This window comes from Agelaius phoeniceus, chromosome 5 (genome assembly GCF_051311805.1).
Source record: "Agelaius phoeniceus isolate bAgePho1 chromosome 5, bAgePho1.hap1, whole genome shotgun sequence".
Lineage (NCBI taxonomy): Eukaryota > Metazoa > Chordata > Aves > Passeriformes > Icteridae > Agelaius > Agelaius phoeniceus.
In genome coordinates this window covers 73,600,834-73,618,664 of record NC_135269.1, presented here as the reverse complement: position 1 = coordinate 73,618,664, position 17,831 = coordinate 73,600,834, and the positions used below count along the sequence as shown (strand labels likewise).

Sequence of the window (17,831 nt, the reverse complement as noted above, 5' to 3'; positions counted from 1 at the left end):
ATCCCCAAAACCAGCCGTGGTTGAGGAGGCTCATGGTGCCCAACAGTCCAGTGAGACACCAACACTCTTGAGTTAAAAATCCGTTCTTGAGCCCAAACTCTCTCAAAGAATGACCAATACTCCCAAATCCCCACCCTCTGTGTCCAGCAGGTGATTCCCAGAGTTTGGATGGAGCAGTGACCCACTGCCAGCCTGGCTCTCAGCATTTCCCACACGCTCTTCCCACATATCCAGCCCAGGACAGTTACTGAGCTCTGTCTCAGGGATGGGGACAGTTACCAATCCAGGATTTATTTCTGCCTCCAGCCCCAAGGGAACTCCTGAGGACGCTCTGCATGTGGAATGGGACTTGGGGCCCATCAGGACAAACCCCAGGAGGTTGGGGCTCAGCACCCCGGGGAGCAACTCCCATGGATCCCCCAGCAGTTCCCATGGATCCCCTGGCAGATGCCAGGATCAGTTCCCATGGATCTCCCAGCAGTTCCCATGGATCCCCCAGCAGTTCCCATGGATCCCCTGGCAGATGCAGGATAACCCACAGAGCCCAGGCATACCCACCCTTGAGCAGCCCCACAGCGGCCTCGGGCGACAGCGCGAAGGAGTCGAGGGCACGGGCGATCTCCAGCAGCCCCGAGAAGTGCTGGGCCATGTGGTCCCGGCACACGGAGCAGATGTTGTGGATGGCCTTGGCCGCGGCCGACGCCAGGCGCCGGTCACAGAGCCCCTTCATCAGGTAGCCCAGCACGGGATCTGCGGAGACAGGGGCTCAGCGGGCACGGTGGGGGCGCGGTGGGGCCGCGGGGGCGCGGGACTCACCCAGGAACTGCGGGTTCCTGTCCACCACCTCGCTCATCTCGCCCACCAGCTCGATGCTGGTGTAGCGCACGGCCGTGTGCACCGACTCGGGCAGCCGCACCACGCCCTCCAGCACCTCCACCAGCGTCGGGTTGTTCTCCCTGCGGGACAGCCTCGGCTCAGAGCCTGGAGGGGCTGGCAGGGGCTGCCGGACCCTCCGCCACACAGGGACTCTGAGCAGACTCTGAGCGTACAATGTGACATGGAGCACACTGGGACAAACCCTGCGAGCGTGGGGCTCAGCCCCATGGACACCAGTGCCACAGCAGGGAACTGACAGGGAACACTGAATGCCTCCAGGGAGAGCCCCACCACTGCTGGGGGACACGAGAACGAGGGGGGTTAATTATCTGGGAACTGAGCCCCACCACTACTGAGGGGCACAAGAACCAGGGGGTTCATTATCTGGGAACTGAGCCCCACCACTGCTGGGGGACACAAGAACCAGGGGGTTCATTATCTGGGAACTGCCTCCTCTGCTGTAGGAGGGTTTGATGGGGTGATCCTGGGCTGGTAGGGGCAGAGCCCCCAGTGTTTCCAGCCAGCACTCCTGGGAACAGGGCATTGGAAAAGCGAGCAGGAGCAGCCTCAACACAGGTAACAGGAGCTGGTGATGTGAAGGGACTGAGGTGACTCCTCCAGGAGCCTGGGGAGCAAGGGGATAGATTCCCAGCCTCACAAGGAAGGGAGGGATGGCATTACCAGCCTCCTTGGGAAAAGGAGTGACAGCAATCACAGCCTCCCAGGGAAGAGAGGGATGGGGATCCCAGTGTCCCAGGGGTGGGAGGGACAGCATTCCAAGCCCAGGGAAGGTCAGCTGGGTTGTCCCACTGCTGGCAGTGCACAGGACTCGCTGTGGGCTCACCACCCTGGGTGTCACCTGTCCACGCTTCCACTGCCACTAACATAGCAGGAAACACTTTCAGGGACTTAACCTCCCCTAAGGATACCTAGGAAAACTCCACCTGGATGTGGAAGGATCCCCAATAAATGGTTTGGATGTGAACAGACCTCAAAGCCCCTCCAGTGCCACTCATGCCATGGCAGGGACACCTTCCACAGTCCCAGGTTGTTCCAAGCCCGGTCCAACCTAGCCCTGGACACTGCCAGGGATGGGAATGTCCTTGGGATATCTGTGGTGTCTGTGTCACAGGGAGACAGCCCTAGCCCCCAGCCCCCTGGACACAGGCAGGACTCACTGGTCGACGCTCTTGGCAATGGAGGCCATGATGAAGAGCACAGCTTCTGTCACCTCCCAGGGCGGGTTCCCGTCCTTGAGTGTCGCATAGAGCTGCAGGAGGGACGGTCACCGAGGGGCCAGGAGCCCCCATCCCCAACCCCTGCCCCACGGCCCTGCCCCTGACCCATCCCAGCCCCAAACTCCCCCCCTCACCCATCCCACCCCCAAACTCCCACCCCCAAATTCCCACCCCTCACCCATCCCACCCCCAAATTCCCACCTCAGCTGTGGGCCCACAGAAATCCCACATTCCACACTGTGGGACCACAGTGGCTTTCCCCAAAATGTCAGAAACCTCCTGCTGCTCCCACACCTCCTGCTCTCCCAGAACAGCTCCCACCACGCACTTCCTTGTGCACGAGATGTGTGTGACCTCCTCCAGTCCCAAAGACCACCAGGGCTTGGTGACCTCCCTTGACATTTGCCTGCACCTCACTGCACTCCCACAAACCCACCTGAGCAAAACACTCCACTGAGCCCACCAGGAAGATCAGGTCCTTCACCAGGTCTGAGACGCGCATCCGGAACTCCCCGAAGTCATCGGTCTCCTCCGGGACTCCCTCCTGAGGGAGAGGAGGGAGAGCACAAGGGCAGCTCAGGGGAGTTCAGGCTCCCCCTCAGCCACAGCCAGGGGAACACCAGTGATTCTGTTTCAAGGAGATCCAGCATTCCCGCCCTCCTGTCGCAGACCAGGCTGCTGGAGGCTCTGGAGAGCTGTGCCCAAGGAAAACATGACCAGCCTGAGCACACACCGTGTATTCCTGCTCCAACAAGTGGAGGAAGGGATGGGAAGCAAGGGGATGAGGAGGGGAGGACAAACGATCCCAGAGTGCATGGAAGAAGATACCAGCTGGGGCTAGTGAGCCATGCCATCCTGATCCCAATAAAACTGCCTCAAGCAGGGACAACACAGCTTCCAAGGGGACACACACATCCCACTGCCCAGCTGTTCCATAGGGACACACACATCCCACTGCCCAGCTGTTCCACAGGCACACACTTACACATATCCCAGCTTTTCCATAGGGACACACACACACATCCCACTGCCCAGCTGTTCCACAGGCACACACTTACACATATCCCAGCTGTTCCATGGGGACACACACACACACACATATCCCAGCTGTTCCAGAGGGACACACACACACACATCCCAGCTGTTCCATGGGGACACACACACACACACATATCCCAGCTGTTCCACAGGGACACACACACACATCCCAGCTGTTCCAGAGGGGGACACACACACACATCCCAGCTGTTCCATGGGGACACACACACACACACATATCCCAGCTGTTCCACAGGGACACACACACACATATCCCAGCTGTTCCATAGGGACACACACACACACACACACATCCCAGCTGTTCCATAGGGACACACACACACACACATATCCCAGCTGTTCCATAGGGACACACACACACACACATATCCCAGCTGTTCCATAGGGACACACACACACACACATCCCAGCTGTTCCACAGGCACACACACACACATCCCACTGCCCAGCTGTTCCACAGGCACACACTTACACATATCCCAGCTGTTCCATAGGGACACACACACACACACACACATCCCAGCTGTTCCATAGGGACACACACACACACACATCCCAGCTGTTCCACAGGCACACACACACACATCCCACTGCCCAGCTGTTCCACAGGCACACACTTACACATATCCCAGCTGTTCCATAGGGACACACACACACACACACACATCCCAGCTGTTCCATAGGGACACACACATCCCACTGCCCAGCTGTTCCATAGGGACACACACACACACATCCCAGCTGTTCCATAGGGACACACACACACACACATCCCAGCTGTTCCATAGGGACACACACACACACATATCCCAGCTGTTCCATAGGGACACACACACACATCCCAGCTGTTCCATAGGGACACACACACACACATCCCAGCTGCTCCACAGGGACACACACACACACACACACACATATCCCAGCTGTTCCATAGGCACACACACACACACATCCCAGCTGTTCCATAGGGACACACACACACACATCCCAGCTGTTCCACAGGCACACATACACACACACATCCCAGCTGTTCCACAGGAACACACACACACACACATCCCAGCTGTTCCAAGGGGACACACACACACACACATCCCAGCTGTTCCATAGGGACACACACACACACATCCCAGCTGTTCCACAGGCACACATACACACATCCCAGCTGTTCCAAGGGGACACACACACACACACACATCCCAGCTGTTCCATAGGGACACACACACACACACACATCCGAGCTGTTCCACAGGGACACACACACACACACATCCCAGCTGTTCCATAGGGACACACACACACACACACACACATATCCCAGCTGTTCCATAGGCACACACACACCCACATCCCAGCTGCTCCACAGGGACACACACACACACACACACACATCCCAGCTGTTCCACAGGGACACACACACACATCCCAGCTGTTCCACAGGGACACACACCCCCCCCCTGCCCATTGCACAGGCCCTTACGTGGTCAGAGTCGAGCTGGCAGTGCCGGGCCAGCGCGTGCAGCAGGCGCTGGATGTAGGCTTTGAAGATGCTGTGGATCACAGCGTCGTCCGTCTTGTACAGGTGCTCCCCCAGTCTATACCAGAAGTTAAAGGAAATTTCTACCACCTGTTTGGAAAGGAAAAATACAGCATTTTGTTACAGAATAGCAGAACATAGCAGAATGTTTTTTCACCACTCTGTCAGTGGTCTGGATGGAGAAACAGAAACCCTGGCCCTGGGTGGCAGCAGTGGCAGCACCACAGATGTGTGTCAGAGCTGCTGTGCCACATAGTGGTGACACAGGGACTGGTTGCCCCAGATCCACTGATTTCTCTGCCTGTCAGTTAACAAAGGGCTTGGGATCCCCCAGTGACACGGAAGAGCTGCCCCAGCCCTTGGCAGCTAAAGCCTCTCTGGCCTAGAACCACCCCAGAGCGGGGTTGGGGCTCTGGGAGCAGCTTGGGCTGCAAGTGGATGCAGCCCCTTTGTGGTGGGATCTTTTATTTATTGTGCAGTTATTGCACAAAAACCATGAGTGTAGATTTAGTCAGGACCAGCTGCAGAGCTCCATGTCCCCCTCAGCACTGAAGGCACAGGATGAGGTTGTGGCCAAGAAAAACTGAGCTTAACAGGCCTGGGAAGGGAGGAAAAGGGTCCCAGGGACCCCAGGGAGTGTATGGGGCCTGCTGGAACAACAGCCACCCTGCACCTCCCATGGCAAACCAGCCAGGCAGCAGCTTCCATCCACTGAACACAGGCAGGGATCAGCTACTGGCACTTAAAGGTTTGAGAAGAATAAAAGGATAAAGAATTAAATAAAGGATAAAAAGAGACCAAAACAATGACAAGTTTTGCTCCTAAGGCAGGTGGGTGGGCGCTTTAATGTGAACCAACATTTCAGTCACTCACAGGGCAAAATTCCCAGAACCACAAATCCCCACTGAGCTTGACTTTAACGTGTGGGAAAGCACTAACAGGGGTTTCAGAGCTGTGCTGGCAATCCCAGGACACCCAGAAGGAAACACGAAGCCCACGAGTGCAGAGCAGGGACTCCAGAGCCCGCAGCTCACAGGGCCATGACTGGGCAGCAGCAGCAGCAGCAGGATTTCCCCCGTGCCTGGCTGCAGCTCACCTCGTACTGCGGGTGCCCCGCGCAGATGAGCAGCAGCTCCAGCGTGCGCAGGTCGCCCAGGCCCTGGCCCGGCGTGCACACGATCTTGTCCAGGAAGGTCTCGCACAGCTCGGTGAACACACGGCAGTAGTTGAGCACCCTGCAGAGGGACAAGGGGACAAGGGTTGGATCAGCCTCAGGGGCTCTACCCCAGTGCAGAGGGACAAGGAGGGACAAGGGTTGGATCAGCCTCACGGGGTAAAGCCCCAGTGCAGAGGGACAAGGGTTGGATCAGCCTCAGGGGCTCTACCCCAGTGCAGAGGGACAAGGGTTGGATCAGCCTCAGGGGCTTTACCCCAGCGCAGAGGGACAAGGAGGCAGGGGTTGGATCAGCCTCAGGGGCTCTACCCCAGTGCAGAGGGACAAGGGTTGGATTAGCCTCATGGGTTTTACCCCAGTGTGGGGCACGGCTGGGCCAAAATGTGCCCAGGGCCTTGGCCAGAGTGAGAAACCCCAACTTCTGCTTTGCCAGCAGCTGGGAGACGCTCCAGCAGGGGAAGTGGGTGCAAACACTGCACTCCAATAAGTAAATCTGCTGAAATAGTGACCTCAAACTTCTCCAAAAGCCCAGTGAGGACATGGTTCCAGTCCAGCCCAGCCTCTGGCCCCTCCAGGTCTCTCTTACAGTGAGGGGCCCAGACCTGCCCCCAGGACTTGGGTGTGACCCTACAAGTGCCCAGCACAGGGATGGGCACTGCCCAGCCCCAGTGCCCCCAGCACTGCTGATGCCCTGGCACTGGTATCTCCGTTTGGAGGCTGACATGGCACCAGCAGGTCAGTGCTGTCCTGCCATCCCTCCCAGCCACAGCAAGGTCCCTGTCCCTCACTTGTCCAGGTCCTCCCGTGCCACAGCCATGTGATAGGCACTCTCGAGGGTGAGCACGCCCTGGAAGAGCTGCAGGGCCAGGGGCAGGTTGGTCTCCACATTCTCGATGGCATAGAGGGCCGAGCACACGCAGTCCGACGCAGCCTCGTGCAGGTTGGACGAGGTCTTGTCCTGTTGCTGCAAGGCACAAAAGCCCAGCAATTATCAAAGAGTCACGGAACATCCTGAGCTGGAAGGGAGCACAGGGATCACAGCTCCAGCTCCTGGTGCTGCACAGACACCCCAGCAATCCCAGGGAGGGGATTGCATCCCTGGGAGGGGAGCTCTGGCAGCCCCGGGGCCGTGCCCATTCCCCAGGCAGCCTGGGCAGTGCCCAGCACCCTCTGGGGCAGAACCTTTCCTGCTTTCCAGCCTGACCCTCCCTGGCACAGCTCCAGCTGCTTCCTGGGTCCTGTAACTGGTCACCAGAGCAGAAATGGGAGCTGCCCCAATTATATCATGCAACGAGGCAGTAATGAAACCACCAGGTTTTTGCTCTTGTTCCCACAATGGCTGGATTTGATCTTGGAGATCTATTCCAACCCAAAGAATTCTGTGGAAACACTTTGTACAGGTCCTGCACAGCCACAGCCCCTACTGGCCTCGTAACCTGCTTCCCTGGACATTCCAGGTGAGACTGACCCTTCCCCAAGGGACCCTGGCAACTTCCCTAGCAAGCACAGGAGGGGAAACACCAGCTGGAACCCAGGGCAGCTTGGAAGGAAGGAAACCACCATGCTGCTCATCACCTGGCTGGACACAGAGTCATCACTCTCACTGGGAGGAGAGGTGGGAGGTGGGGAGTCCTTGGTGGGGATGGGGACAAGGTTTCCACAAGCAAGTGTGGAATATTGACCAGGTCTGTGGGTCAGTGAATCCCATGGGTGGTGACTGAGTGAGGGGGATTTACAGGGGAGGAGACAGGACATACAGAGCACCAGGAGAGACAAGCAGGGAGGAAACAAAGGAGCAGAGACTCTGAGTCCTACTGGATGAGATTTCAATGGATTTGGGAAACAATTCCTGGTGCCACTGAAGGGAGAAGGGGAGGCCCCATTAAAGTGCCATTAACCACTAAACAGGCTGGTGAGCCCCACAGCCTGTCCTGGGAGCAGCTCCTGCTACAGCTCCACTCGGAGCAGCATCCCACATGGATATTCAGGATCCTGCACGGATGTCCTTCCCTGGGAGCCCTCATCTGCATGTGTCATTGATTGACTCATGCAAATGAGGGATCCCATGGGAGAGAGGGAGGAGGGACAGACAATGTCTGCAGCAGAAACCTCCAGCCACCAGGAATTCCTCACTCTGGCTCCACTCCCTGCCTGCCCTGGCTCAGTGGCACAGGACTCTCCACACCTCCAGCCCTGCCACACTCAGCTGGACAAACACCCTAACTCCTCCAGGAGGGGATCTCCCAGGGCTAAAGGGTCAGAAAAGGAATACTGCTTAACTGACAATCTGGGAAGAAACCAAAATAACCTCAACCCCCCTGATTTGACCAACAAAGGCTTCCAATGCCCAGCCATGGGGATGGCAAACTTCACCTGGGAGCCTGGGTGTGACAAACCTCACCTGGCACCCCCTGGGTGTGACAAACCTCACCTGGCACCCCCTGGGTGTGACAAACCTCACCTGGCTCCCCCTGGGTGTGACAAACCTCACCTGGCACCCCCTGGGTGGGACAAACCTCACCTGGCACCTCGTGGGCAGTGGCACTTCCCTGCCTGCACTTCCCAGCAAGGGACTGCCCATTCTGTGGAGCTGATCTGGCCCAGAGGGAAGCAGAGAGTCCCTGTGTGACACAGGAGGGATGAACGCCCTGCCCCACGCCTCAGTCCTGCTGGGATTCCCCAGTGTCCCCACCCTGGAACGCCCCTACCTCCTGGGAAACACTCACCAGCACCTCGAAGAGCAGGGACAGCAGCTTGCTGTTGGCCATGAAGGTGCTGTCCAGGACACCCAGGTTGAACCAGCTGCCCAGGCAGCGGAAGATTTTGATGAGCATTTTCTCCTCATTGCCTGCCTTCTCCACACATGTCACCTGCAGGGACACAGCAGAGCCAGTGAGGGTCTGACTCCTGCGGGTGATCCATGAGAAATAACCAGTAACATCCTCTGGAGTCCCCATGAGAACATTCCAGAGGCAGGCTGCTCCCAGCACCCCTGTCACCAACAGCCCTGGACTCAGTGAGAGGGAAGGACAGAGCCCACAGGAGCAGGAAGAGCAGCTGGAGCACCTCCCTCATCCCCACTCCTGCAGGATCCCATGTTGGGCCAGTGGAGCACAGCCATCAGGAATGTTCACACCTGACAATCCCAGTTTAACCCTTCTCCCAAAAAAACACCTCTGCAGAGAGAAGCTGGTGCTGAGAGACCTGTCCCAAGGGACATTCCAAACATGCCACCCCAGTGTCCAAGCCAGGATGTGCTGAGATGTGGGATGGCAGCAGCTCATTCCCAGTGCTGGCCGGTGCTCCAGCTGCAGCCCAGTGCCCAGCAGAGCCCTGCCCAAAGCCCCAGCCTCAACTGGCACAGGGAAAGGGGCAAGAGGTGGACAGGCAGGACATGGAGAAAGATCCCAGATCCCCTGGACTGGCCCAGGAATCCTTGCACAAGAGCTTCCAGAGATCTCCTCACTTGACACTTCAGTCCTAAAGGCAGAATCTTGGACCTCATCAGAGTCCCTAGAATGCTGCTTTAACCCCCCATTTTCTAACTGAAGATGGGAAACTGGTATTTAAATCCCACACAGAAAATAAAAATTTGGCTCTTCAGGTATGTGGTGGAAATGCCCATGCTGGCACCAACAGGAAAAGCTCAGGAAAGCTTCAGGCAGGTGCAGGGGCATCAGGAATGTGCAGGGACAGCCCTTGGTGATCCTGTGTCAGCTCTGAGCAACTGCGAGCACCAGAGCAAGGTGACACTGCCTGTGTCCCCAGCATGTCAACCAGGATCTCCCAGGGATCCTGGGAAAATCTGGGGCTGGACATGGCTGAAGGGGACAGCCCAGGGTGGGAGCCCCATGATGTGCCAGCTGGGATATCCCAGGAAAAGATGGGGCTGGAGAGGACAGCACAATGTGGGGACTCCTGATACTCCAGCCAGGATCTCCCAGGTGTCCCTGGAAAAGCTGGGGCTGGCTGGGCAGGGTGGCCCTGGAAGGGGACTCGAGGAACGTGAAGCAATTTCAGAGTGAGCAAGAACTTGCTCAGACAACTTCTCCCAGAAGGAGCTGGGCTGCCCCAAAGGCTGCAGGGAACTCTGCTGGGATAAACATGGAATGGGGGAAGAGGCTTCTCCAGCAACACTTGAGCTGCTGGGCAGAGGGCACAGCTCAGCTCCATCTCCTGATAAGGGGAAGCAGCCTTGAGCTGTGCCAGGGGAGGCTCAGGTTGGATACTGGAAAAATTCTTTCCTGGAAAGGGCTGTCCATCCCTGGCACAGCTGCCCAGGGAGGTTTGGAGTCCCCCATCCCTGCTGGGATTTCAAAGCTGTGTGGAGGTGGCACTTGGGGACAGGGTCAGTGGTGGCCCTGGCAGTGCTGGGAATGGTCTGACACACAGGCTCTGAGGGCTTTTCCAGCCCAAGCAAGGCCGCAGTGCCCTGAGGCGGGCTGGGTGCCGTGGGGCAGAGGCAGCTGAGGCTGCTCACCAGCAGGGACACCACGGTGCTGGAGTAGTAGGCCAGGTCCTCGATGATCTCGGTGCGGCGGTTGGCGCCGATGCGCAGCGAGCGGCTGTGCACCTCCTCGGGCAGCACCGTCAGGATCTCCAGCAGGAAGGGCAGCGACGTCACGTCATTGCTGTACCTGCCACGGGGCACAGGGGACACCTCAGCACTGGGGAACAGCACAGGCAGGCCTGCAGGGCGCCCTGCACCGTGGCATGGCTCTAAGGTCCCTTCCCGCCTCACGCATCCCACAGATTCGGCACGTCCTGCCTCAAGGACAGGCAGTGTCCAGCCAAGCCCTGCCAAGAGGAGCCTCCAGCATGGCTCAGCCCAGATTTACAACACAGCAGTGCCAGAAGCTTTCCCAGCCCGTGAGCTCTGGAGTCCAGGTGCCACTGCCCAGACCAATCCCAGCCCTCCTGTTGCCAATGGACTCGGGGCGGTGGCAGCCCCGGGGGCTGCTGCTGTCACTGTGCAGCAGCGTGTGGCATCCCGTGGGGACATCTGGGGACACCCAGCAGTGACTGGCTCCAGCCCCACTGCTCCATCCCACAGCACAGACACAGCTGAGGGAAGAGGGATTGTCCCTAACAAAACAGGGATGAGGAAAAGCGCTGAGTGTTGGGCTGTGAGCAGGGAAGCGTGCATGGCAGACAGCCCCTCCTGCCACCACCCAGGGCAGCTGAAATCAGCCATCACGGGAGAAAAACTTCCCTTTCCTGCACCACACCTGCCTGACACAGCCCACAGAGCAGTCCCCAGGCAAGAGACAGGAACAGTCACTCACTTCTCCACCAGTGTCTGCACACAGCCCTTCCACGAAGCCATCTGCAGGGCAAGGTCAGCTATTGCCAGGGCAAGCTGGAAGGGAATGAAACACATGGATCAGTGTGGGGAGTGCTGGGATGTGTCCAGAGACAGGGCTGGCAGGCAGCTCTGGAATCCACACCAACATCCCTGCCAGCAGGTAACTCAGGAGTCATTCCCAACAGGGCCCACGGGGTGGGAACTCCGGGATCCATGTCCCCCATCCCTGCCTGTGCACAGTCCCTGCGGTGAACACCGGCTGCCCCAAGGGCTGACGTTCCCTGCCACGGCATTCAGGGGCTGCAGGAGCACCCTGCCTCAGCCTGCGGGTGTCAGGCCCCCCAGTGCCACAGGAACATATGGATAGTGGGAATGAAGGGTGCAGGGAAATCCCCCTGAGCACTGCTAGGTTTGGTCTCCATGGCAGAGCACAGGAAAACCCCTGCTCCTCCTCTCCAAACAGCAAAGTATGGATGAAGTAATGGATGCAACTAAAGGAACCAAGTGATGAAGGAGGGAAAACAATCTTGTGCCAGGCCAGGAGCAGGGATCAGCCTTCCCTGTTTTCCAGCCCAGGGAGAGTGACTGCCAGGAGCAGGACACGGAGGGAGCAGCTCCATCCCCCCCCGCCATCACCCACCTGTGTGACAATGACCGGGGACAGGTCCTTCAAGTTCTGGATGTGGGACAGCAAAGAGTCCCGGAGTGAGGCGTGGGAATCCGTGGGGAGTTCATAGAATGAAGTTTGGATCTTCATCTTCATGGTCTGTGCTGCGAAGTAGCAGGACTCCACATCCTGGTGGATCTGCAGCAGCTGGTCCGAGATCTCCCAGGCATGGACCTGTGGGAAAACCACGCAGTGCTCAGTGGGCAGGGCTGGGGGGTCAGGGTGCTGCAGACAGTCCAAATCCCCACTGGACACACAGCCCTGTCCTGCCAGGGCGAGTCCAGAGAGGCCCCGGAGCTGCTGCAGGGCTGGAGCCCCTCAGTTCCCAGGGATCCAGGCTGGGAGAGCTGGGAATGCCCAGCCTGGAGAGGAGAAGGATCCAGGGAGAGCTCAGAGCCCCTGGCAGGGCCTGAAGGGGCTCCAGGAGAGCTGCAGAGTGACTGGGGCCAAGGCCTGCAGGGACAGCACCCAGGGAATGGCTCCCACTGCCAGAGGACAGCCAGGGATGGGATCCTGGGAACTGGGAATTCCTGGCTGGGCTGGGGACACCAGGCCCATCTGAGGGCCCATACCAGGACTCCAGAGCTGAACACGGATGTGCCTGAGAGCTGGAGGAGAGCCAGGCAGGAGCCCACGGCCTGCCCAGCCTTGGGGCAGCTCCAGCTGGTGCCAGGCTGGTCTGAACCCAAAGGCTCAGTCCTGATGTGGGACTGGGGCACTGGTGAGCCAGGGAAACACCAGGCAGACCCCAGAGCCCCCTGGCTGGGCTGGGGACTGGGAACAGACCCACTGCATCCCACAGTCACTGAGGGTGCAAAAGACCTTCAAGACCATCGAGTCCAAGTTCTGCCCCATCCCACAGCACTGAGTACCATCCAGGGATGGGGACTCCAAACCTCCCTGGCCAGCATGGTTAAAAAATCCCAAATCCAGCTGTGGAAAACCTGGGAACAAAACTTGAGCCAATTCCATGTTATTCACAGCCCTTGTCTCTGACAGCCTTTGGGCCACAGGACTTCCCTGAGCTCAATCCAGAGTGAAATAAAACATCTGCATCCCCAAAGCCCAGCTCTGGCCCTCATTCCAGCCTCACTAATGAAGGCAATTCCATCACAACCCTTGGCCAGTCCCTCCAACAGCCAAACAGCCCTTTGTAATAAACCACCACTGCCAGCCCACCCTCGCTTCCAGCTGTGTCCTGGCCTGGAAGACAAAACAATCCCCTTTCCAAACCTCTCCCCCAGGCAGGACAGCCGTGCCCAGAGGCTCCACCCCCACCAATGCTCCAGACCCAAAGCCCGGGCCAGGGCTCCCAGGGCTCTCCAGCATCGCACAGGGGAACCAGAGGGCAACACCAGGCAGGATCAGCATGATCCAGGCTGATTCCCAGGAAAACCCAGTCTCCTGCACATGGAACATGAAAACATTATAGCTGGCAATAGCACAGGGCCTAGCTCCTGACCCCACTCCCAGAATTTCTCCTAGGAGTTCTTTCCACGGCCACTGGAGCCTGGAAAGCAGCTGGAGCCAACTGCAGAACCCAAAGGGCCCAGACAAGCTGGGGAGGCTGGGACCCTCAGCACCCCACGTGCTCCCCTCTCCTCTCCCTCCCTCCTTTCCACAGGATCCTCTGAGCTGGGAGCCCCCAGAGCCCATGGAGTCCAACAGCTCCCCAGCCCTGCCGAGGCCACCACTGCCCTGTGTCCCCATGTCCCCAGGTGCCACATCCCCATGGCTGCTCAACCCCTCCAGGTTCAGCCCCATGGCCGGTGGATCCATCCCTGCCTCACCCAGGCAGAAGCTCCCCTCAGCTTCCCATGGGACACTTCCCATTTTCCCCATGGAGTGCTGGTCCATCAGCACCCCTGAGCACAGCGTGGTCAAGGAGAGCCCTTGCAGAGCCTTCAGACAACTCCTCTGCTGTTTCCAGGCTCTGCTGCTCCTTCCCCAGCTGCCTCCATGACAGGGGCTGTAACTCCAGCTGCCCCTGGTGTAAAACTCACCTGGAATGACTCTAACAAGAGTGAGAAAAGCCTGGAGCCACTGCTGTCATAATCGTCCCCCCGGATTTATTTATCCTCACAGGGAATTCCCACACTGGGAATAAACAAGAAGTTAAACTACACACCTCCAACAGCCAGAATCCCACCAAACCCTCTCACTAAACTCTTTCTTCCCTCAGTTAACAGGCTGGTAATTCCCACTTTGGATGGACACGGTGGCAGACACAGGAGATGCTCCCAAACCCACCAAGCCCAGGGCACATGGATAATCTGTCTGGGAGCCCAGCTCAGCAAAGAGCACAATTATTAATGGGCTGTGAGCACCAATGACTACAAGAAGCTGTTTCTATGCCTGAAACTCCTCATGGCACATTCAGGACTTCTACAAAGCCAGAGGATTTCCCTCCCAGAAAGCACTTCCTGAACCCCCACTGACACCCAAACCAACCTCCACTTGATCCACATCAGAACCCCAACACTCAGCTCACAGCCATGGACCCACATGGAACATTCCAACCTCCACTCAATCCACACCAGAGCCCCAACACTCAGCTCACAGCCATGGACCCACATGCATTCTCCCAGGGCTCTGCTCCAGACACCAGTGATGCAGAGAAACTCCAGCCATGAAGCTGGGACAAGGCCAATCCCACACTGGGTACAGCCCCTGTGCCTGAGGAAACCCCAGCTAGTCTGCAATCAGCCTTCACACAGCTCCCAGCACACAGCTGGCTGAAGGAGCCTCAAATTCTGGGATTTAGGTCAACTTGCACCGAGCTCCCCAGTGCTGTGCAGGCTCGGAGCTGCTCCGCCACGTCCGGCCCCGTTTCCCAGGAACAGCCAGCAGGAAAGGGAGAATGAGGCTGCTGGGGAGCTGAGGGACAAACCTGAGCCCCCAGGGCCCGCCAGACCCAAACCTGAGCCCCACGTCCTGCCAGAGATCCCAGGGATGGGAACTGTGGGGATCTCACTCAGGTTCAAGGGTCCCCAGCGCCAAACCTGAACCCCCACAGAGTGACCCAGGCACCCAAACTCAGCTTTAGGCTTTGCCTTCTCATCCCCACAATGCAATCTATCCCACAGATACAATTTCAGAAAGCTTCACCCCACACAGAGTAACACCACACTGCTTCAGGAGGCTTCAGGCATCTGCCCATCCAGAGCAACACCACACCACTTCAGGAGGCTGCAAGTGTCTGCCCTTGCTGTTCTTAGCCCACCCTTTTATGCCCTCGTGTTCATGCAGTGCACCTGTGTGCCCTCTGCTCCCTGGGTGGTTGCTCAGCACACCTGGGCACCCCATGGCTCTCAGTGCTGCTCACCTGGGCACCCCATGCCTGTCAGTGCTGTCAGTGCTGCTCACCTGGGCACCCCATGGCTGTCAGTGCTGTCAGTGCTGCTCACCTGGGCACTCCATGGCTGTCAGTGCTGTCAGTGCTGCTCACCTGGGCACCCCATGGCTGTCAGTGCTCTCAGTGCTGCTCACCTGGGCACTCCATGGCTGTCAGTGCTGCTCACCTGGGCACCCCATGGCTGTCAGTGCTGTCAGTGCTGCTCACCTGGGCACCCCATGGCTGTCAGTGCTGCTCACCTGCTTCTCCCAGCTGTGCCACTGGGGATGGGCTGGGGCAGCCCCACTCCCCATCACCTCAAACTTTGTGCCTACAAGTGCCCAAGGCCAGGCTGGACACTGGGGCTGGAGCAGCCTGGGACAGTGGGAGGTGTCCCTGCCATGGCAGGAGTGCCACTGGAGGGGCTCTGAGCTCCCTTCCCACCCCAAACCATTCCAAGATTCTGTGACTGCAACCCCAGAAAGGCAGAAACCAGCAGGAACCCCACATCCTGAGAGCTCGTCCCAGCAGAGGCAAAGGTGACAGAACTGAGCAGGGCTGGGCGCTCTGGAAGGGGCACAGCCTGCCCAGGGGTGTCAGCAAACAGCCCCTGGCAGGTGGCACTGCAGGGACAGGGCTTGGCACAGAGGAGGATCCGAGCAAACATCCCTTGGGGGGTTAATCCCAGTGCCTCCATCCAGACCAGGGCATGGGGACACCTGAGGGACAAACAGCAAGTGCCCAGCCAGTGCCACCAGTGCCACCAAGCTGGGAAAGGTCCCAGTGGAGCATCCCAGCCCTGCCAGGCTATGCCAGGGAGCCCCTGCTGTGCAGGGTGACCTCGGTGCCCCTGCCAGGGCTGGGGTAACTCAGCAGCTCCGAGGAGAGGAAGGTGCTGGACAGAACCAGGCTGGGCCTGGGACACTGGGAATAACTGGGATTCCTTCTGGGAGCAGCACACAAAGCTCAGAGAGGAGCAGGGGGAATAACCCAACAAAGGGAAAGAAGCAGGAGTGCTGCTGTGTTAATAACAACGTTGTTACTGCTGATTTTTTATTATTATTATTACTACTACCATTCTATCAGAAACAGCCAGAGAAACTGGAGCAGAGAGCCCAGGATTCCCAGCTACTTGGGAATACAAATTAGTCCCCAAAAGCCCAAACTCTCCTGGGGATGGGGCGGCCTGATCTGGGGACACCTCTTTACCCAGCAGCAATCCTGGGGGTCTCACCCAGGCAGCCCCCGGCCCTACAGGGTCACCCCAGATTTGGGGGGCCCTGGGACAGGGGTTCTGGGGTCCCACCCAGGTTCAGGGGAGGCTGGGACAGGAGCAATCCCTGAAATGGAACCTCCCTCCTCCAGCTGCCCCTGCCCAGGGGGAAATGGGGACAGCAGCAGCAGAGCCCCCAGACCCAGCAATGGACATTCCCTTGGGAACTCCCATGGGAACTGCAATGTGCTGCAGCACTGCACGGAATTCAGGGGGAAAACGGGAGTTTGTGGGAACAAGGAGTGGCAGGGTTGGTCAGAGAGCGGGAAGGGGCCGGAGCTGGGACACCCAGAGCAGGGAGGGGCAGGACACAGCCCCGCCCCGGCCCCAGGGCAGGGAATCTTGTCCCGCTGCTGGGGAGGGCTTGGGGAGAGGGGGGAGCACAGAGGGGACACTGCCCAGCTCCGGGGAGGGGAAACACCCACCCCCTGAGGGAGGGGGACAAAGCGGCTCCAGCAGGACCAGATGAGGCCACAAAACACCAACAAACACCCCAAACCCGGGGGGAATTGTGTCCTGAGGGCTCTGGGGACTGAAGGAGCCCTTGGCTCCATCCCCTCACGGATACCGGCAACTCTCTCACCCCAGCCGGCAGGAGAAGCCCAAATTTCCCTCCGGGAGCCAATTCCTACTTCCTAACTCCCTCACGATGGTGCCAATCATCTCAGCCCCTTTTCCTAGTGTTAATCACGGAATCAGTGAATGCTTTGGGTGGGAAGGGACCCCAGAGCCCCTCCAGTGCCACCCCTGCCATGGCAGGGACACCTCCCACTGTCCCAGGCTGCTCCAGCCCCAGTGTCCAGCCTGGCCTGGGGCACTGCCAGGGATGCAGGGGCAGCCCCAGCTGCTCTGGCAATTCCAGCACAGCCAGGAATTCCTCATTCTCAAGATCCCATCCATGCCTGCCCTCTGGCAGTGGAAGCCATTCCCTGTGTCCTGTCCCTCCAGGCCTTGTTCAAAGTCTCTCTCCAGAGCGCTCCCAGGGATGGGGCAGCCACAGAGCAGCGGCAGCGGCGGTGTAGAGGCACCCGAGGCCGCCGAGGGGCTGCCGTTCCCTGCCCCGCCCCACCCCGGATGCGGCCCGAGGCCTCCCCGCGAGCCCGGGCCCGGTACCCGCCGCCCGCGGCTCTCACCGAGCGCTGCAGTTCGCCCAGCCAGCAGCTCGCCCGCTCCTTGCCGCTGGGGTCGGGGTCGTGGTAGAGCGCCTGCACGGCCTGCTGGACGAGCTGCAGGCTGGGCCGGCCCGGCCCGTGCTCCATGGCCGGTCCCTCAGCGCCGCCCGCCCGCCGCCATCGCCGCTCCGCCGCACCGGGCCGGCCCCCGGAAACGCGCCCGTGCGCCTTCCGTTCCGCGTCCTCCCGTTCCGCC

At 59.0% G+C, this 17,831-nt stretch overlaps 1 protein-coding gene across 1 annotated transcript in view; it reads right to left on the bottom strand.

Moving 5' to 3' along the window:
• The window catches only part of TNPO3 (transportin 3), a 23,338-nt gene extending 5,507 nt beyond the window's left edge, over positions 1 to 17,831 (bottom strand). Inside the window, exons 1-12 of the mRNA XM_054631271.2 lie at positions 17,597 to 17,831; positions 11,830 to 12,030; positions 11,170 to 11,243; positions 10,365 to 10,521; positions 8,611 to 8,754; positions 6,673 to 6,848; positions 5,807 to 5,945; positions 4,654 to 4,800; positions 2,551 to 2,658; positions 2,055 to 2,146; positions 817 to 956; positions 559 to 750 (exon numbers count right to left, since the gene is read on the bottom strand). Of these exons, the coding sequence (XP_054487246.2) occupies positions 559 to 750; positions 817 to 956; positions 2,055 to 2,146; positions 2,551 to 2,658; positions 4,654 to 4,800; positions 5,807 to 5,945; positions 6,673 to 6,848; positions 8,611 to 8,754; positions 10,365 to 10,521; positions 11,170 to 11,243; positions 11,830 to 12,030; positions 17,597 to 17,722 (1,696 nt within the window). The 5' untranslated portion in view covers positions 17,723 to 17,831. The remainder of the gene's footprint in view (positions 1 to 558; positions 751 to 816; positions 957 to 2,054; positions 2,147 to 2,550; positions 2,659 to 4,653; positions 4,801 to 5,806; positions 5,946 to 6,672; positions 6,849 to 8,610; positions 8,755 to 10,364; positions 10,522 to 11,169; positions 11,244 to 11,829; positions 12,031 to 17,596) is intronic.